Source organism: Macaca thibetana, chromosome 4 (genome assembly GCF_024542745.1).
Source record: "Macaca thibetana thibetana isolate TM-01 chromosome 4, ASM2454274v1, whole genome shotgun sequence".
Classification (NCBI taxonomy): Eukaryota; Metazoa; Chordata; class Mammalia; order Primates; family Cercopithecidae; genus Macaca; species Macaca thibetana.
The window spans coordinates 21095769-21118347 of NC_065581.1; the positions used below are offsets into that span (position 1 = coordinate 21095769).

At 38.4% G+C, this 22579-nt stretch overlaps 1 protein-coding gene across 3 annotated transcripts in view; it reads left to right on the forward strand.

The window, feature by feature from the left end:
- The window catches only part of CDKAL1 (CDK5 regulatory subunit associated protein 1 like 1), a 712749-nt gene that overhangs the window by 576049 nt on the left and 114121 nt on the right, over window positions 1-22579 (forward strand). For all 3 annotated transcript variants that reach the window (XM_050789551.1, XM_050789550.1, XM_050789549.1), the window contains one exon: window positions 12060-12122. In XM_050789551.1, the coding sequence (XP_050645508.1) occupies window positions 12060-12122 (63 nt within the window). The remainder of the gene's footprint in view (window positions 1-12059; window positions 12123-22579) is intronic.

Genomic DNA, 22579 nt, shown 5'->3' on the forward strand with positions numbered 1-22579 from the left:
GAAATGATTTTTTACAGTAGGTGCTAAATTAGATGTAGAAAGGAGAGTTATCAAACCTACATTGTCATGTCTGACCTTCCAGGTCCCAGTCGAGGAATCATCATAAAAACGAGTTGTGGGCTTATCTAGAGACACAGCAATAACTGGCAGAGAACAATTTTCGAGCTTCTCTTCAAATGGGGTGACACCAGGGGTTATTCGGGGTCATGAGGGAGATGCATTGGCTTTGATCAGTTTTTAGAACTGTATAGCAGCTTATCTGTGGGTCAGAGAAATTTCGTTTTCTCCATTCTTTTCTCATCACTTTTTCCCTTGGGTGCGATGTGGATTAGCATCTGGAAGCTGATATGAGGCTCTGAGCATTAATAGAGTTTGCACAGATCCAGACTCTGTTTTCACAATCCTGGGCTCAGGCTCAGACTCACTGAATGTTAGATTCAGTAAAGGCACGTTACCATCTCTCCATACATAAAAGGAAGAGAAATACTTAATGACAATATAGAAATACATAGAACTCCAGGATACTAATTAGCAAAACTCACACTGCATTTATTTTATCCAGTTGCACAGTGTTACTCTCTCATAGTTACATCTCTAACATAACTTCCTTTTTTAACTTTGTGTTTAATTATATTGTCTGTCTTTACCAAAATAATTTATTGGTATCAGGCATTATTATTATTAAGCAAATGGTAAAAAAATTAAATAAATAAAACCACTTGTTGTCACCCTTCCTAATTTGAACTTTGAAAACGAAATTAAAAACAGTGTAGTACATAGATAGCAGTGAATTTGTTGCCCCACACTATCTGCTGGGTTTTGAGGATGGGACAGACTTTGAGAGTTTTAGCACTGTAACTGCTAATTTTTCTAAAATAGCAGTGCGAGAATAGTTATCTTGTCATGTGTTAAAGGAACATTTTAAATTTTAGAAATAACTGAAACTTCTTCATGCATTGGTAATATTTATATCAAGAATGTATCCAGAAATACTAAAATTATTGGAAAGTAAAATTCAACAAGTCTTGGATTAAGCCCTATTTGCTTTGCTTTATCAAACAGTTTAGATTCGGGATATTCAAAGGGGCGAGGACATTGATGGGGACACAGTATTTATTCTTGTAGTCTCAGTTATTTGGGTATGTTATAAAACCTAGTGTCTTCAGCCCAGCGTGGTGGTTCACACCTGTAATCCTAGCACTTTGGGAGGCTGAGGCAGTTGGATCACCTGAGGTCAGGAGTTTAAGACCAGCCTGACCAACACGGTGAAACCCTGTCTCTACTAAAAATACAAAAAGAAGGGGGCGTGGTGGCAGGCATCTGTAGTCCCAGCTACTTGGGAGGCTGAGACAGGAGAATGGCTTGAACCTGGGAGGCAGAGGTTGCAGTGAGCTAGAGTGTGCCACTGCTCTCCAGCCTGGGTGACAGAGCAAGACTCTGTCTCATAAAAAAAAAACAAATACAAAAAAAAACTAGTGCCTAATATATGTATATGTGGGCAGCAAATCAGTTGTCTGGCTACATTCTGGACTGCAATTGATTGTTTATTTACTTACTTTTTTAAGGTAAGGGTTAACCATGCTATATAGCTGTTGATTTTTTCCTTTCCTAATATTTTTCTCTCAACAAAAGATACTAAATGCTGTCATTCCCCTGTTCTCTATGGAACTTGTCGTTGGAGAAAGGAGCAATCTTTATGAGAGTGCAAACATAGTAAAAAGAAATTCATGCCTTGAATATAAATGGACTCAAAGCAAAATCCCTGGGAAACATGTTTCAAATTCTGGAATTTTTACAATTATTGTCTTGAAGTACTATTTATAGTTATAAAAGTAATAATTCCATCCAGCACAAAAATTTGCATTAGACTTAGTAATCTGGTGAGCAGTGTTAATACCAAATGTCAATATTCAGAACTTTTGGAATTAATCCAACAAACATTTATGCACTTATTGTGTGCCTGCTTGCTTGGTTAAGTATAGTAATTATTTCTTCCCACTGGTTTGAAAGCTCTATTGAGTCCAGTGGCCTCATCCAGCTTTCTTTCTGTCTCACTAGTATGATGCCTGCACAATGGGCACACAGTAAATATGTCGAATGAATATGTCATTCAATTAATCACCTAAGTTTTAGAGCTCGGCGAATGGATTTTAGATATAAAGGATGAGAATGGAGACAGAAACTGGTTGGGAGGCTCTTATGAGGAATAGAAACAGCAATTGAATATCTACTCACAGAGGAATGACCAAGTAGTGCTGAGGTGGCCTAAGTCGCCAAGTGCTCAGGGATTGAGTGATTTAACTATATAAGGTGGGAGTGGGAGATTGTAGGGGGAATGAAGGACAAAGCAATGTGGAAGCTCAGGTTACTGACAAGAAATAGATTGAAGTGTTGTGTCTGAATTTAGAACCTGGAGGGAAAAGGTGACCTGAATGGATAGTTTGAAGAACTAGAAGTTTCAATGAAGGTAAAACTGAAATGTTGTGAACTTAAAGGGGTACACGGACTTTTTTTTTTTTTTTTTTTTTTTTTTTTTTTTGCCATCTCCCATATGCAAGGCACTTGAATAAAGTGTTACTGAAGGAAGGGATGCTATCCAGATGACCGACACGTAGTTTCTTTCTTCGAGGTGGAGTTAACTCACGATGAAAGTGGTAAAGAGATCTCTGGAAGCACATAGGTGGGTTCTTTCTGTTTGGGAGGATCCTGCATGGAAGAAGTGATCTTTGAATTGGGCCCTTTGGAATGAATTTAATACATGGAGATGGTGGCAGGGGCATTCCAGGCAGAGGGAGTAGCATTAGCAAGATGTGGAGTCAGAAAAATGCAGGGTCTCTAAGGAACAAGACATTGCCTTTGGTGTTAGCTGGAAAAGTGGGACAAGCTTGAATGCAGAAGTTGAAATTCGATTCTCTGAGCAGTAGGGAGTCCTAAACGGAAGAGTGCCTTAGTTGACCATGCATTGTAAAGCTTACTCTGGCCTCAGTAAAGGGGGATTAAACAAAGGTTCTAAACTCTGGCTTCACATTCGCATCACCTGGAGAAAGTTTTAAAACCCGACTCCTGGGCTGCACCCTGTATCAATTAGGATATCCGGCACTGGGACCCACACCTCAGTATTATTTAAAGCCCCAGGTGATTCCAATTTGTAGCCAGGGTTGCAAACCAACGGTTTAGAGCAAGGGTTAGCAAACTCTAAAAAAGGGCCACATAGTAAATATTTTCAGCTTTATAGGCTGTACATTTTCTATTGCGACCATTCAACTCTGCCATGACAGCAGTAAAGCAACCATGGACAATGTTAATAAAGGAATGAGCATGACTGTGTTCCAATAAAACTTTATGTATATAAATTTGAATTTCATACAATTTTTATGTGTCACAAATATTCTTGTGCTTTTTATTTTTTTTTTCAGCCATTTTTAAATATACAGACAAATTACAGACTATACAAAAGGCAGCCAGTAGTATTTTGCCCACAGGTCATATTTTGCCAACCATTGATTTAGAGGGTGAAGATTGGACACAGGTAGTCCAGGAAAGAAAACAATACTATAATAATCCAGATAAGACATACAGTTAACAATTGTGGTCAGTTAGAAGGGCAGAGTGAAGGTTAGTGATATTGAATTGAGATTTATGGCAACTCATGTTCTTGTGGGCTACTTTTGAGTACCCAGAAGTTGTCAGACAAAGGACGTTTGAATGAACTATTGTGGTGTACTTACTGCCCTTTGACTTTGTCTTTTTATTTTGCAGGGATTTGACCTATGTTTTAAGGCTGTTTCTGGCCTAACTGCTAGTAAAGGCTAATCATTTTGGCAACACTTATTACTATAAATTAGTTAAGTCTCTTGCTTTCCTCATGTGCTAGCCTTGCCTTTGTTACCAAATAATGACCTTTCCTTGCAAAGAAATGTTCTCTTTAGAAAATAAAATGGGGTTGATAGGAGAAGGTATGGCAACCTACATTTTATCACACATCACTGAATTAACACAGAATTCTCTATTTGCATTTTCTTCAGCATTTGTTGCCTAGTTAAATACCTGCCAGGATAAATGGTGCCTGCTCCTCTCCCACCCCCACTCCCTGTCCCCTGTGAAAATGAGAGGCTGATGGTTGCAACTTCCTTCCTCTAAGGTTATTTTAGAAACCGTAAGGCTGAAAAAAAAAAAAAAAAAGTATTTCCCACTGATATCTACTGTGATTTAAAATCAGCTATACATTTGCACATTTGCTTGGTTATTTTATTTGAATATCATTACAGTTGGGTGAACAAATTCACTTACCTATTTTCTAACTTCCACTCTTAGAGAAGTCTACTGTTTTGGTGTCCTCTAAGAAATGCTTACTCTATGCCCCCACCACTTGGATATGGGAGAAACTGAAGACCCTGATAACTTTCCTTGAATCTGCTGTAAATGGATGGAGAGAAAGAAATTCAAGACAGCAGTCAAAAGCATTTATGGCCATCTTAGTTATTTTGCAGACCTACCTAGAGAGTAAGGGGTAAAAAAAATATATGGCATAGAGCCACAGCCTCCTTGTTCTTTGTTTTCCCTGCCACCCTCACAGTAATTTCTCATAAAAGAATAAGGAAGTATTATATGTGCCTTATGAAGGAAAAGCAGATGAGATTTTGAAGAGTTTGCCTGTTTCCTTGTATATTTTGGGATTTTTTTTTTTATCACTAACTGTATTTTACATCATTGATGTTATAATTGATTTCTAAAATTTGAAGTTCATGGTTTAAATCCCAGGGACTTTTTTTCCCCTTCTTCTCATTGATCTTAAATGAGTATTATCATCTTAGGGACACTATCAAAATATGTGTAATATAAAAGTGAGATTGTGATTGAGCGCTGATATTTTCAAGTACTTTTAATTAAGCTTCTGATGCTTTACACATTGATAACACAATAAAAAGTCCAGTGTATTAAATTAGCTTTCCATTTATTTTTCAGAAGCACTTACCAGCTAGGGAACTAAATATACAGTAGCAGGTTGTACTGCAGCCACAGCCTTACTGTGCCCCAGAGGAATTCTTACATAGAGAGTCCATTCTTTTATGGAAAGGAAGAGGTCAAGAAATAAGGCAAAGCTGCAGGCATAATACAGAGATTAAAATGACTGATAGAATTCAGAACACAGAATGGCAGTAGCTGAAAGACAGTGGGGAACCGATCCAGAATCATAGAGGCTAACAGTTGGAAGAGACCTTTGGGATCATCTTGACTAGTGTTTCTCATCTTTGGCCACACTTTGGAAATACCCGAGAGCTTTTAAATAATACACTTTTGTCCAGGCCCCAGAAGACCAATTAAGTCAGAGTCACTGGGGATTAGGATTGAAGCTTTGGTATATTTTAAAGATTTGCTAATAGTTCTAACCTGCAACAAGGATTGAGAAGCAGTGGCCAAATCTAGCGTCTTCATTTTATATAGGAAGTACAGAGCAGATACCTGGCCCAAGACCAAACAGCTATTGTTCGCTAGGATTTTAACCTCAATCTTCTTATCTTCTTGCCTCCATCGCTCTACATTCTCCCTGTGTGATCCCATCCCTGTCCTGCTTTAAATTACGCCAATATGCTCATTACTCCCAAGTCCTTTATATCTAACTTCCTTCTTATTTTCTCTCCAAATGTCTTACAGCCTCCTCAAATGCCCTATATTCAGAACTGAATTATCTTTTTTTCCCCCAGTCTCCAAACCCGTCTCAGTCTAGATTCTTCTGTCAATGAAGGGTACTTCTCCTGTTTGGTTATCTGTGCCAGTAGCCTGGGAGTCCTCTTCTGCTCATGCCTCTCTACTCCTATCTAATCAGTTACCAAGAGCTGTCCATCCTGCTTCCCAGCTGTTAATCAGATCTGTCCCGCCTTCTCCCCTTGCCCCGAGCTTAATTTAAGGTGTTATTTTTTTTCTGAGTGATTTTGCAACAGCCTCTCTCCTACTGTCTTCAGCTACTTGCCTTTGTCCCACTTGGGCTTTATCTTTAACACCATTAGGAAGCTCTTTCTGAAGCACAAATTGGATCATTTGTCACTGTATTTTTTGCATTATGTGTTCTAATCATTTAGCCATTTCTTCAGCCCAACTAGGTACTCCCTTTTCTCTCTGTCTCCATGTACCTATATTCAGTCTTCTTCGTTATAGTCTATAAAAGCATAATCTATCTATGGAATCAGTTCTTTTATGCCTGCTTTTATCAAACACTGAACTCTCCCATCAGAAATAACATTTTCCTTCTTCAACCAAATGCTGTCACATTGCTGACTGAATGTAATGGGCCCAGCATTGCCCACACCCTTATTTTGGAACCCACCCCCGCAGGAAGTTCCCAAGGTAAACATCAGACCTGCCTTAGCGTCAGTCCACATCCTTGGTAGTTAACACCTTCACTGCACTCAGTGTTTACTGGCTTCTTCATTTCCTATCCCTGACTTCAGTGTCTCTTATTGCATCTTAGTAAGCCCTTGTTCTCTGCGTGACTCTCCCAGTTCCTGACTAGTTCTTCACCAAGGACCCCTTGACCCTCAGTCACTTGTTGTTTTCATCTTGCACCTCTTGGCTCTTTCAGCCCTTTTGCCTTAGGATGTAGTTTTCTAACTTCTACTGTCTGTTTCTGTCATGTAGTAACTCACCAGTCCTGGAGCCCTAGCATGTATTACTTGGAATTGCACTCCAGTCTCTTTTGGAATTTTTTTCGGGCATAACTCTTGGTCCCCATTAGACCACCATTGCCTTTTTGCCTCAGGCACTCCTGTGTGACTCTATTCCGAACCTGATTGTCCAGTTCGTGAGTTGCCTTAGTTCCTTATCTTTTCCTCCTGCCTTTCTGCTACCTGCCAGTTGACAGGCTAACTACCTAGGCTCTCTACCAGAAAGGGAGCAGGAAAAATGCAGCATGCTGAAACTCAACCCTGCTCCTTTGGCTTCTTACCACAAAGTATGATGAAGGCTTGCAGAACATTTAAATTGTATTGTAATATACCTTAAACATATCAAACCCTTTGAAAACTTGTAGGCTTTATCATTTTTAAGACTCTGTATGTAGAAATGAAGTCCATAGTCTTATTATAGCTTTTCCTTATAATAACACCGTTTTATTTGGGAAAACTTTAATCAACAACTAGAGGATGGATACAGAAAGCATTGAATTGGTTTGGGGAACCAAAAGAAGTTAAGTTCGTGGATACTGCTAAAATTTGATTGGTTGTATAACCTCACATTCAGAATACAAGCTGTTATAACATGTGGAGCCTCTTTTAGAACTGAGCTCTGTTATGTATCTTTGATAAAAATTGAAATGATTACATTGTCTGGAAACCTGAACTGTTAAAAATACTCTCTTGGGGTCTTTAGTTTTGTTTGGTTTTGTCTGTAAAGGAGTTTAAACATGAGTATAAGAAAAAAAAAAAAAAAAGGTCATCAGTGTTTTCTGTCCTTGGAGAGTGGAATATGAAAGCAATTTATGAAGTGCCTGTAAGATGAAGATTACAGAGGTTCAGCTTCTCGGGAATCTAGAAGTTTTACCAAACATGCATACTGCCTCATTTTTTAAACCCACGGCAGCCCACATAGAATGCAGGACGCAGCATGTAATTACTTTTAAATATCCTCTCATCTCTGTGACCTGTACCTTGGGATTAATGATGAAGGTAACTTCAAGGTACCTTGTACAATTTGGGGAAAAATGTTTGCCATACTCACAGTACTCTGGCCACCCTTGTTACAAGTCCATCACGCAACTTAACATGTTTACTTTTTAAACGTTTGGAGAACTAACAGGTGGTTACATGACTGAGATGTTTGTTTTAACAGGCTAAAAACTGGGAGGTAATTTAGGCATACGCTATGATGCAATAGGAAAATACCTAATTATTCCATTTTTGGCTCAGCTTTTCGTTTCAGTTAAAACTGCTGATAGCAAGGCTCGACAGGTTTTGTAGAGTAGTTCTCTTAACATTGCCTACATAGGAGAAACTGGCTCACTAGTAATAATGGCCGTGTTTTAGTTACTTGTGTATGAAACTTACTTGGCTTTAGTGCTAGAACTTAGTAAAGGATTTCTTCTCAGAGCTTCTGTCATCAGCAGTTACAGTGTGAATACAGACAGCTCTGAAAGCCCCATATCTATTTCAGCATGCTCTAGAAAGCCACTTGGAGTGTTTTTTGCCTGTACATCGAAGCACTGAGGAGATATCCTGAAAACAAGACAGCTAATTGTTATTATGCTTGGTACATTCATCCCAGTGTTTCAGTATATAGGTTACGATTGGCTCTTGGAACTGTCCATTGAGCAAATAGAAGGAGCCAGGAATTTTGCAGGGTAGCTAGTTGTTCATGGGGTTTGGAGTTAAGGGACGACTTCCAGAAGCAGACATGGTCAGGGATAGAGATTCTAGATCAGGGGTGGTTACCTTTCTCTATAAAGGGCCATATAGTAAGGACTTTAGGATTTGTGGCTGCATTTCAATAAAACTTTTTTTAAAAAAATAAAAACAGGCAGCAGGTCGGATTGGCTACAGGTCCATAGTTTGCCAACCCCTGTTCTGGATTCCAGAAGATACTCCACTGTTGTGTGACTGATCTCAGAGGAAGAATAGCAGTGGTTTTCAGTTAACTGGGTGGATGCCTATAACCTTCAATATGCCAAGACTTCACAGTATTTGTATATAATAAATTTGTTGTCAGAAAAGGCATTGTTTCTTTACTGGGTCTTTGAGGCTAATATGCATAGTGTTATTTAGTTATCCTCCATTTATTTCCCAAAATTGAGGTACTTAGGATAAAAAGCATGTATAAGTGTTAGCCATCAAAGTAAAATCAAAACCTACATTAGGTCACACGAAACAACTTCTGAATATTCCTTTTCCACCTGCCAATGCAAGCTGGTCACTCAGCCGTTTCTGATAAGCCTCAGTTCTTGGGGCACCTCCTAAGTTTAATACTGATATGCTACCTATTTTATTTTATCTAGCATAATTTCCTTTCTGAAAATATTTTCCCCAGTGTTTTATATCAAGTCTCTTAACAAAGGAAGTGTTAGTCTCCATCATTTTTCTTCTGATTGAAGTATAAGCCAAGAACTGTTTCACCGAATAAGTGGGCATATGCAAAGAAAAGAAAAAATTATAAGCTAATGAAATTTTGATGGGCAAATGACCTGTTCAAAGCAGATTCCAAGGCTCACAGAACTAACATTTCATTAGCCACAGGAACTGTTTCCAATTATCTTACTGATACATTTTTGCTCTCCAGGGGAAAGGAGTGTTAAATTACTTTAGAATTTGGTGGTCAGAAGCACTGCTCAGAGGTGGAGAGAGAAGGCAGGAATTTTGACTGAGCTGCAGGAGAGATGACTTTTCAGTGGGTGTCAGATGGTAGCAACAAGGCCAGGTGATTTGAAGGACTGCCACTGGAATTGTGACTTCAAAGACAGCTCTGAAATAGGGAAACTGATCTACAAGGAAACTCATACTATGAGTATGCACAAATGATTTTATTTACAAGGTGCTTATTAATATCGGGTCCAACTGCTTAACTAAGGAGATGCAGAAGATTATGTAGAGCTAGGCAGGGGTCTGCGGCACTGGGGAGGTATGATAGCTGTGTCCTTGAGGACACTAGAGGAGGTAGAAGATACTTCCCTAGAACACAGGATAGCAGTCTAGGATTCATTCACAAGTGATGACAGAAGCAGTCTCCTGGCAGTTGGAATAACATCAGAGTAGAAACAGAAGCAAGACAGGGGCAATGTTAAGGACCAACAGACCACCTGTGTGACAGAATTTCAAGATGTGGTTGTGGGCTAACCTATGATGGACAAGAAATAAATTCTGTTATTGCCAGCTAGGAAAATGTTCAATATCTGTTCTAAAAACATTGATTGCCTCTGTAAATTTAGAAACATTCTAACCTTTAAATGGAAGAGAGAAATTCTTGAGAATTACCAACTTAAGCTGAGATTCCTTCTCTCATTCACTATTGCTGAGGGGGACAAATTGGTGCAATGTTTGTGGGGAGGAGGCAATTTGACTTTACCTGTTAAGGTAATACATGTGTGTATTGTCTGATCCTGAAACTGGATTTCCATAATTTATTATTTTTAAATACACTCAGGCTGGCAAAGATGTTTGTGCAAAGATTATGATTATATTAAAAAACTGAAATGAATTACAGAAAAGTTTGCATTTGTAAAGTTTTTGGATGTCAAAAACTTTGAAAAACTCCCTTTAGAGAATTGCTGATCTGTACGTACAACCAAGGAAGTTTTGCCAGGACAAATTGTGTAGTGGAAAAAGTAAATTTCAGAACAATGTATAGTCTTCCTTCCATAACTGCAAGTTCCACATCTGTGGATTCAACAAACAGGGCATCAGAAATATTTAGAAAAATTAAAAAGAACAGCCAGGCTTGGTGTGTCGCGCCTGTGATCCCAGGTAGAGGCTGAGGCAAAAGGAGCACTTGAGCCCAGGAGCTCAAGGCTGCAGTGAGCGATGATCGTACCGCTGTACTGCAGCCTGGGCCACAGCGTGAGATCCTGTCTCTAAATAATAACGATAATAAGGGTACAATTTAAAATAATACACATAAAATACAGTGTAACAACTATTTACATAGTATTTACATTGTATGAGATATTCTAAGCAATCTAGAGATGACTTAAAGCATACGAGAGGATGTGTATAGGTTACATGCAAATTCTGCATTATTTGATATAAGGGGCTTGAGCATCAGTGGATTTTGGTATCTACGGGGAGTACTAAGGGATAGCTGTACATAGAATAATCTCTTTTCTTTGAAAGCAGTGGTAATCTGTGTGTGTGTGTGTGCGTGCGCGCATGTGTGTATGCATAGAAGATTCAGACCCGTACACAAATTGCTCATGGTGGTTATGGGGCAGGGATCACAGTGGATGAGGAAAAAGCCACTTTTATATTAACTAGTTGGCTGTAGTAAGAAAACGTCTTACTTCTTGCTTGCCACAGACACACCCAGGAGCAGGGGATGGAGAGGGGACTCATGTAATGCCTGGATTCAGCTTAAGAAGAGCATGTCATTAGAAGTGAAAAGAGCCTTCTCTTTTTTTGGGGGGTGGGGCATGGAGTCTCCCTCTGTCACCCGGGCTGGAGTGCCGTGATACAATATTGGCTCACTGCAACCTCTGCCTCCCAAGTTCAAGTGATTCTCCTGCCTCAGCCTCCTGAGTAATTTGGATTACAGACGTCCACCACCACACCTGGCTAATTTTTTTGGTAATTTTAGTAGAGACTGGGTTTCTCCATGTTGGCCAGGCTGATCTTGAACTCCTGGCCTCAAGCGATCCGCCCACTTCGGCCTCCCAAAGTGCTAGGATTACAAGCATGAGGCACCATGCTTGGCCAAAAGAACCTTCTCTTCATAACTAATCTATGAGGCTTATGTGTCATCATTACAGATATTAAGAGTTATATGCCTGTATAACTCATACATTCTTTTATTCATTAACTTAGCCAATATTTATTGAGTACCTACTGTGTGTAAAACACCATGCAAGGTACCTAGGCTATATAGCAGTGACACAATAAAGGTATCCTCACAGCTGCAAGCTCAAGCAGACAGACCCAAGCCATAACCAGGAAGCCTGAAGGAGGCGTATCGTTTAAATGAATGAATGTCTGTGCCCAATTCTGAGTAACAGCAGTTGGTATTACAATGAAAATAGAAGTGCCTGTGTATTAAATTTTCTTTCTTTTTCAGTTTTTTCTTCATTTTAGTCTTAGATATCTATTTTATGTATTTTCAAATACAGTTTTTGATGATGATTAGTGTTTTAGTTATGAAATCTTCTAGGAAGAGGTCACCTGGCTGTTGTGTGACAATGACCCACATAACCGTAAAGTGACTTTGGTTTTTAATTGCATCCCTGTGTCTCCTCAGCCTCCACAAAAGAAGAATCTCTAAAAAAAAAACAATATCTTTATATATGTAGATAGAGATATATACACACGTATATTTTTTATCTGCTGTCAACTGAATTGTTTGTATGTTGTTTTGGTTTTTTCTTTTCACAGAAAAAGCAAAGGACAAAAGATCTTTCTCGGGTATTTCATTCTTACAGTCCATATAATCACAAGGTAAGAGAAGCATGTTAATAGCATATTAAGTATTAAAGTCTTTCCGAATGTATAGTACAATTTTCACCAAGATATGGTGATTATGAAATACACTTGCCAATTACATTTATATTTCAATTTAAATTTTTTAGCTCTTTATCCCTTTTAAAGAAAACAGAAATGTTATATTTCTGAAGTATAATAATTATATTTTATTCACATTGAAATCTAGTTATATATTGGCACTGAAATCTCAAAGACAGTGAAAAGATACATTTTGGGGTATATTTTGTTTGGTTAGTTTTTGTGTTTTCTCTCTGAACACTGTACTGGAGGAACTTAGGTTTCGGATTGGTAAAGATATTTGAAATGCTGACTGCAAAACTTGATTCTTCATTGCTCCTGATAGATTATTTTTCTAAATAAAAATCCTAATAAAAATTAGTACCTAGCATTATATCTGAAATATCTACTGCCTAGAGCTTTGCTACACAGAAAATGACCAAATAACATAACGACCCCCATGTACCCCTCCCACAGTTTCATAGATTCATAGTCAGTCTTGTTTCATTTATACCCTACATTCTCCATCCCTCATATTTGAAGAATTCCTAGACATCTTTTCACTTGTAAGTATTTTACAATATATTTGTAAAAGATAAGGACTCTTTTAAAAAGAAAAAATATGTAGCCATTTTTAAGAAAATGCTTAACACCACATCTTCATGGGGAAATAGATTACAAGGTTTCTGAGACTTGCGCAAAACTTCTAAACCATGTAAGATTCCAGTAAATCTGTTAATTCGAGGTGATTTCAGAAGCAAACAAAAAATGTGCACAGTTGAAATGCTAATATAAACTTAAATCTTTATCTATGAATTTACAGGGAGACATGTGGTAGGGATTTTTTAACTAGCCAAAATAAGTAGTGTGAAAACTACTTTCCTCGGTTGAAAATACAGAGATGTCTGGATTCAGGAGGGAAAAATTGTGCCAGTTCATAGAAGTTGAAAAGAATTTGAAACACTAGCTTCTAGTGTTTCTATAGTGACCAATTGACTTAAGCACCAAAAACTTGTAAAAGAGATGTTTATGCTTCATGTGACCATGGTGATATGTAATACTAAAAATTATCTCATTCCAAGTTACATTTTTCAAGCTAAATCAATCACATTGCAGAATGCAGCAATTTGTTTGAAAGAGATTGAGAGAGCCAATAGTGTCTGACAATGCACACAGAAGGAGCAGGCTGATAAGTAATACAACAGCAAAAGGAATGAGATTGGCCAGATTTCTGAAGGTAACATTGCATTTTTTTTTTTTTTTAGATGAAGCCACTTAATGAACATAAGTGCAGCAGTGGCTAAAGTTAACATTTAACAACAACAAAAAAAAGGCAATGGCAAATCACAGGTTTTGCCTGGCTTGTCTAGATTTCGCCCACTTCTAACATTTTTAAATTCGCAGTTAAGGGAAATTCCATTCTTTTATTAGAACTCTTAATGGAACCTAGCCATTTGCAGCTTCTACCAGCTTCCTCTTCATATCCTTTGTGGCATTGTATCAAAGTCACCTCAGATTATTTTGGCTTCCCTTCATTCCTCTACAACTTAGTCATCAGGCAGTGAGGAATTGAATCTAAATACTTGATGGAGTTCCTTTTGATCTTTAAGATTGGTAATAAATTATTGTAAATAGCTAGACTGCTTGATGAGTGCCTTTTGAAGCTCCTAAGTTTTGGCCTGTTGGCATTCTGTTTTATTCTGGATGTACAGTAGTGAAGGAAAATGGAAAAGTTTTATTCCAGGCAGCTCCTGGCCCCCTTAGTAGCCTCTACCTACTCTTCTAAGCTCCATCCAGGCAAATCTAACCATGTTACTTTTAATCTTGTCTCTCATTGGTTGGAATGTCCGCAAAGACTAGAACCATAGGGATAAAGTAACATGCACTATTTTCCCAATCTGAGAATGTTACTATTTTTCCTCCCATAAATTAATAGAGGGTTGTGTTTAAACTTATTTTGTCATTTTAATTACCCACTTATATTCAAGCAAATTGGTTTTCTAGGCAGATAGATTTTAGTGTAAAATGTTTTACAAGATGTGGTTAAAGTTGGTTTAGACATCTCATGCTCAGTGAGATTTCTGTAGTGATCTTTATGAAAATATATACATATATTGTCAGTGGAAGCTTTTATGAAATACAACATCAGTTGTCTGGGATTTGCTTTAATGCAGGCTGATGCATTGGCTTATGCCGGTAATCCCAGCACTCTGGGAGTCTGAAGCTGAAGGATCGCTTGAGCCCAGAAGTTTGAGACCAGCCTGAGCAACATTGTGAAACTCTGTCTCTATTAAAAAAAAAAAAAATTAAAAATTAGCCAGGCATGGTGTTGCACACCTGTAGTCCTAGCCACCGGGGTAGGTTTAGGCAGGAGAATCACTTGAGCCCTGGATTTCGAGTTACAGTGAGCTATGACTGCACCACTTTACTCCAGCCTGGGCAACAGAGCAAGACCCCATCTCTAAAAGAATATATATATATATATATATTTTAATAATTTTGAAGAGCAGAGTGGATAGGGTACAATAAAATAAGATTGGCCACGTATTGGTGATTATCAAAACTAAATGATGTTGGGGGGGTGTTCATTATTTTATTCTGCATTTTTCTATATGATTGAAATGTTCCATAATAAAAAGATCCAGAAAGTAAAATAAACTATGGTCTGCTCCTGGAAGTGAATGCTGTGATGGTTTGTCTCTCTAGCTATATTCATTTTAATGTTCATTTTCCCCTTGACATAAGTTTCTGCCAAAAAAAGGATAGTCAGCATTTTAGTGGATTCATCATGCTGAGTAAACTCAGAAATGCAACTCCTATTCCAAAGTTGGCATAATTTCCTGGGGTTTCATCCCAAATTACAGTGGGTCACTGAAATGATAGCCTTGCCTACTAGAAACTGTTAAAACAGTTGTAATTACAAAGGGTAGTTAGTGCAACCATTTTGTTCTCAGTGAGTCAGTTGTATTTGCTTTTCTTTCCTGCCCCCAACCAAGATTGCTCCTGCCTGACCCCAGACACAGGAAAGTCACCAGGTTAAACAAACGTGTTGTTTGAGTGAGCCCAGGTGCATTTCTTAATCATACCCCAAAGCCATTGTTTAGGTTGTAAATGGTGAGTTGGTTTTCTCTTAAATGCTGTTGCAAAAAGCAAATAAAGCTCAGAGCAAAATGTGTACCCAGAATAAGGCTTAGAAAATACTTTATTTCTTGCACTAAGAAATGTTACCTGAGACTAGAAGAATTTCATTTTTGTTTGTTGTCTCTGGTTCCATGTCCATTTCTTAAGTCGTTTTCAGGAATTCTTATAATAAATAAAGACTCATACAAAAGGGCTTGACAAAAGTTAATTCCCATTTATCTGTCCTTCTAAAAAAGAACATTAGTAAAGGGAATCCAAACTAGCGGATAATCTGGTTATATTTTATGCATTATGTTATTTCCTTTGTCATTTTAATAAGCAGGTAATAAACATAACTTGTATTACAGTTTCTGAAAACACACCATACTAAGTACGAAGGAGGGTTACAGGGCCAGAGAGCTTCCAGGTCACAAAAAGTCCAACCTGGACTTGATTTTTTTTTTCTTTTGATGAATCACAGGTATGTTAGAGTAGGCTATAATTAGAACACTTTTTTTAAAACCATGCAAATTAGCATGGGCTATGTGACCTTGGCCTGAAGAAGACATTTCTCTGCACATAAAAAAATGTCTTCCTGTTTCTTTCTCTCTTTCTTTTTTGTTAGACTTTATCAGAATTATGTGTTTAGGGGGAAATCTAGGTTTATTAGCCAAACACACGTTTATAATCTGCTAATGTGAAAAGTTATTCTAAAAAATTGAAATGCTTAGAAGGAAAATGTTCTTATTTACATCTACAGTGGTTTTTAACATCTGCAAAGTTAGTTTCTAAACACAGTTAATCTGCATGAATTAATGCGTACTCCACCACTAAAAGTGAGTCTTTAACAGGTAGTCACTATTTTTCTGTATTTTGTGAAGTGGGCTTCTTGTTTTCTTTTAGTGGCTTGTTATATTAATAATTTTTCTGCATATACAAGTCAGTGGACACACTTGAGAAGAAACATTGTTGTCTAGCTCCTGTGTTGGTGAAGTGGGCTTTTCTTTTTTTTTTTTTTTTTTTTTTTTATGATAACTCTCATTATTTAATTACTTTTCTACGTATGTATGCATGTATCAACTGAACTAGAAGCAAATTCATATGTCATTAAATATGTATGTGTTTATGTGCTTGATAAGTTAGCCTGTGAGTAGAAAGAAAACTAACTTTAGCACTTTTCTCCTCCAGAGCATCTTTTGTGCAGCAATCTCACCTTTTTAAAACAGCTCAGAATCTCTACAAAAGCCTATCTGGGCCCAGATTGTTAAAATTATTGTGTAATTCTCCTCACCCACCTCATTACTTCTTCAGTCCCTCATCCACAAACAGTTCAATCTTTTTTTTAAAAACAAATCAGTTCAAACTGATGCCTGGTTTCCCAAAACACAGTCAACACTAATAGCAGGTAAAATGAGGGTGGTTATTGCTTCAAGAATTCAGAGCTCTAGTAAGAAGTGACAGGATCCTAAATGAGAGCAAGGACAGGCCATAAAAACCGTAAGTCATTAACAGAGGAACTCCAAAAGTACAGCTGCCCAAGACCACTTAATTTAGACCCAGATACCCCCATATATTTCAGTAGTCTTAGGGTAAACTAATTGAGATCAGTTTACATTTAGAAACAGATGTTTTGTTTAAAAATAGAATTTTTAGAAACTGGTATTTTAGGAATAACTTTTACTTACCTTGAAAAGTCTCAGGAACGGCTGCTTCTTAATGAGGTAGGGTAAATGAAGTATTACTACAGAGAGTGGTTGAATAAAAGAAATAATAGGCTAAACATGGTGGCTCATGCCTATAATCTCAGCACTTTAGGAGGCCGAGGCAGTAGGACCACTTGAGGCCAGGAGTTTGAGACCAGTCTGGGCAATAGCAAGACCCCATCTCCACAAAAAATGTGGGTTTTTTTGTTTTTGTTTTGTTTTGTTTTGTTCTGTTTTGTTTTGTTTTAGATGGAGTTTCACTCTTGTCATCCAGGCTACAGTGTGGTGGCATGATATCAGCTCACTGCAACCTCTGCCTCCCGGGTTCAAGCAATTCTCCTGCCTCAGCCTACCCGGCTAACTTTTTATATTTTTAGTAGAGATGGGATTTCACCATGTTAGCCAGGCTGGTCTCGAACTCCTGACCTCAGGTGATCCACCCGCTTCGGCCTCCCAAAGCGCTGGGATTACAGGCATGAGCCACTGTGCCTGGCCAAAAAATGTTTTAAAAAGAAAATTAGCCATGTGTGGTAGTGTGTGCCTGTAGTCCCAGGTACTTGGGAGGCTGAGACAGGAGGATCTCTTGAGCCCAGGCAGTACAGACTGCAGTGAACCATGATTGCACCACTGCACTCCAGTGTGGGCAACAGAGCAAGAGCCCATATATAAAAGAAAAAGAAAAAAAAAAGCAGTGAAAGATTGGTTGAGTAAGTGTTGATGGCTGAGTAAGGGACAAAAAAAAAAGTGTTTGAGATAAAAGATGAGGAAAGTAGAATCATTATCACCCCAAATTATTTACTTAAATAATTAGATGCTATAAAATATTAGCCTTTGAGATTTTTATTATATTTTTATCTTAAAGAAAGACTGGGTATGGTGGCTCATCCTTGTAATCCCAGTACTTTGGGAGGCTGTGGTGGGAGATTCATTTGAACCTAGGAGTTTGAGACCAGCCTGGACGACATAAGGAGACACCTGTCTCTACAACAAATTTAAAAATTAGCCAGGTGTGGTGGCATGTGCCTGTGTTTCCAGCTACTCAGGAGGCTGAAGTGAGAGGATCAGATGGCTTGAGCCCAGGATTTCGAGACTGCAGTGAGTTGTGATCACACCACTGCACTCCAGCCTCAATGACAGAGCAAGACATTGTCTCTAAAAAAGAAAAAAGAAAAGATAAAAGACTGCTCTAGGCATAACTTGAGTGGGATAATTTTAAGTAGTGTATCAGTACAATGAATTTTTAATGGTAGTATTAAATATATAAAAAATATTGACATATATTTCAATAATCACACTTCCTATGACTACCTTAAGAACTGTTGTTAATTCATATCTGCTAGTGTACAGGGAATTCACATCTACTAGAGTACAGTAAACTATTATATAATAAAAATGTAAAATATTTTCTATAGCTTTGGGCAGAGGCATATAGCAAAAATTTATATCAAAAGCCTTGGGTTATACTACCATCCCTTCTTCCCTGAAAGACTAGGAGTCTCTGTGGCATCAAGCTTCTTAAATGTGTAAAAGGGACAGTTTCATTTCAGATGTCACTTGATTTACATTTCTCTGTTAATCAGATTTATCTAGTGATTTAAGATTACAAAAGTCACTTCACCCAGCTCTTTTTGTTTGAAGAATAATGGCCATTTGACTCCATCCTGAGAGCCACGGTATTGTCAAGCCTTCATTATCTCCTGTGCTTTGAATAACATAATGTAGCAACAGAGTGCTTTGAGTTGTTTTTCTAGAGAGAGAGATGTGGGTTTGGATTATTGCCTGCTGGCCCTGTTGAGCTTTGAGCTATCTGCTGTCTGGAAATAGCAAATTCAGTTTTTAATGGATCCGGCACTCTATGATAGCCAGGTTTTCATGGCACATGCAGATAAAGAAACAAGTTATTGATTTGGCATGTTTATGCCATGCTTAAAACAGTTCTCTGCAGCAGATTGTCCAAAGCCATTTGTGCACTTAACTCTATTTCTCATCTTTGGCAAAAACAAAAAAGTGTTTAAAAAGTAATTTTAGGGATGTTGTTAAATATCAGGAACAATTGAATAAATGTCTAGTTGATGAGATTCCCTATTGTTTTATTGATACGTGTCCTTATACGAAAACCATGCTCAGGGTATGCCCTTGAAACACAGGGAAGTCAGTACCTCAATAAGTGTTAAATCCATTTCCTCATCTTCACTCTAAAGCCAAATGAATGACCCAGCCTTGAAATACGGACATACTGGAGCGCTCTTTAGGTGTAAAATCTGTGCTTTTGTTTATTAAAGTATCTTCCCTCTCAAGCTGACCATAGAGTTGTTGCCAAAGATGCAGACATAGCTGAGCTGTTTCCTGCTTCAGCAGAGGGTAACCCTAGCCCTTCCTTGCATCCTCATCAATGCCAACCTAATCTGAAGGCATTTTTCTCATGTTTAACCCTCATCAGCTTGTGATTTGAGTAGCAGATTATGTTTAACAATTATACCTATACATGTTTAGCCTAATTTTGATATCATACCTGTATATGTTTCCCTTTGCCTTTTTAACTTGGCATTATTCTAACAATTAAGCATTATTTTTTACATATGAGTTTACTTTGTTTTCTTACTGTAATTGCAGAGATGGGTAGAATGGAGGTATTTACAAATGGCAGGAATTTGATGCTCTTAAGATGATATATCCAGAGACCCATCGATGCCAGAATTTTGCTCAGCTGATTACCCTGAGGATTGACAAAAAGATTGAAATCTGAGTAGACTTTTATTATGATGATTAATTTGTAATAAAGCAACCATTTAAAGCACACCATATAACCAGCAGTATTCTCACAGCTTTACCTATGCATATAACTCATTTATCTTTATACCAACACTCTAAGGTGAATATGCTGGTAAATTACAGAGCAGTCTAGCTCTGGAGTCCGTGCTCATCACTTCTAGGCTTCAAGTAGCTGAAAATCGTGTCAAATGCTCTAATGAACAATGGATTGACAATCACAACTTAAGCTCAAGGTCAAAGTGAGCCTTCCTCCACTGCCTTTCTTTCCCTTACCCCAAAGCTAAACCTAAGTAGGTAAACTATCTAGAAATAAAGATGTGGCTGGGCATGGTGTTGCAAGCCTGTAGTCCCTGCTACTAGGTAGGCTGAGGCGGGAGGATCTCTTGAGCCCAGGAGTTCGAGACTATAATGCTCAATGATCATGCCTGTGAATAGCCAGTGCAGTCCAGCCGGGGAAACATAGAAAGATCCTATCTCTCTCTCTAAAAAAAAAAAAAAATAAGAAAAAGAAACGAAAAAAACAGAAATAGAGGTGTGAGAAGGAATAAGAAGAGACAGAAGATAGACCTAGGCAGGAGGAAAGCGTTGAGGACTCCATTAAATGATTGCCCAGTAAAGTAGACAATAAAGCAGTCAAGTTTATCCTAAAAATGCCACCCACCCTCACCTCCACTCTTCCCCAGCCTGATTAATTCAGCATCAGCACTGGGGCAAAGGAAACATGATTTAAGCCAGGCCTTAGGGCTCATACCACACAAGGACTAGCAGGTGGCTGGTAGGCCCTGTTGGGCACTGGGTTTCTAATAGAATCCTGTCCAGCTTGCTTTTCTCCCTGACACCCCTCCCATGAGGGGTAGAGTTGAGGCAGTTTGGCAGCACAGTGGTCCCAGCCAAATGATTGAAGTGTTTTAGGACCAACACTACAAGCGATATTCCAAGCCAAAGAAATAGGCTTAGCCAGAGGCTAAAAACCTAAAACATAGAAAAATTGAAAAGAAAATCAGCTGAAGTGATGATACATGGAGATGGGAAAATGGCAGCAGGGCAAGAGAGAAGAGACAGGATGCCATCCTGTTCAGTTGATCTGGACACTAGCCTGCATTTGTGACTGCCTTTTATGGACAGGTGGGGTCATAGTACAGAGATTGGAAAATTTCCCAGGTCATCATTTAAGAATACCCTGCTTAGAAGCATATTCTCTCCCCTGCACCTCCCTATCCAAGAACTCCCAGGAATATCAGTAATAGGGAAAAGGCAACATTTCATGATGAAATCCTTTGCTAACATTCAGTATAAAAGTATTAATGAATTCATCAATAAGTCTACATAGGTATGGCAGTTACTGTATTTTCAGATTGTTTACCATACCTAAAAGTATCTGTGTTTCAACTGTCATTGGTTATATACTTCCTCTATGAAATTCACTAACATAAGGAAGAAACTAGCAAAGGGACAAAGAGGAACGTCACTGTGCCAAGAGCCAGAGTACTTCCCATCCATCCCGGGGCTGCTCACCTCCTGTTCTGCCACCAGTTGCCCTGGGTGTGTCCTTGGTTATCAGTCTTTGCACCCAGTTAAGATGTATCCCCATTCTCTTTCTCTCTTGACGATGTCAGGGTCTTGATACATACCCTGCCCCATCAACTCTTTCTGGTTTTTTTCCTGTATCTCCCCACCAGTGTGCGCTTACTAACCTTTCTCATCCCCATCCAGAGGACAAACTTGGCTGGCACACCATCTACTTGATATATAAGACCTGTTACATGCCAGAGTTAGCAAATAAAAACAAAGGACACCCCCTTAAATTCAAATTTCAGTAAATTGTGTGTGTTTGTTTTTTTTAGAATATGCCATGCAATATGTAGGACATATTTATCCTAAAAATTCATTCATTGCAGAGCGCAGTTGGCTCTCGCCTATAATCCCAGGACTTTGGGAGGCCAAGGTGGGCAAATCTGTTGAACCCAGAAGTTTGAGACCACCTTGGGCAACATGGCAAAATCCCATCTCTACCAAAAAAAAAAGCTACAAAATCAGCTGGGTGTGGTGGTGGGCGCCTGTAGCTCCTTGGGAGGCTAAGGTGGGAGGCTGGCTTAACCCCAAGAGCTGGTGGTTGTAGTGAGCTGCGACTACACCACTGCACTCCAGCCTGGGCAACAGAGAGAGACCGCTGTCTCAAAAGAATTTATTCATTATTTATCAGAAATTTATATGCAGCTGTGTGCCCTATTTTTAGCTGGAAACCCTAGTTGCATGAGCATTATACATTCCACTTGGGCAAATTGAGGCTCGAAAGACAAACAGCACCCACAACGGAATGAAACACAAAATGATGGTAAAACTTCCCCTTCGTTTACTACAAAGGACCTGAGGAAGTTTTTTCCTATTCCTAATCCTATCCTTGTATATAATGCACCTGGTCTCCCCATCAAAGGCTAACACATGTGTCAGATACAGTTTTTCAAACTTTTATTAGTTCATTTAGGAAGAAAAAGGTTTCATTTGACTTTGGTTCTCTCAACTATGTTGACAAAGTTTTAACCTGGGGAACCTGTTTGGAAAATTGTTCAGAAGGCACAATGAAAAATTAAATTTAAAAGTGTCCATACTATATTTTCCAGGAAGAAGAATTTTCCAATTTCTCCCTACCCCCAGGAGGTACACTTTGTTTCTCTGTGACACATTTTATCATAAAATATAATTAATAACTTATTTGTAGCTGAAGTTATTTATGTTGAGATGTACCGAGAAACATTAATGCTGCTGAGGCTTCAAACAAGGAACATAGGCATCCACTAGAGAAGTGAGGAGGCTATTACT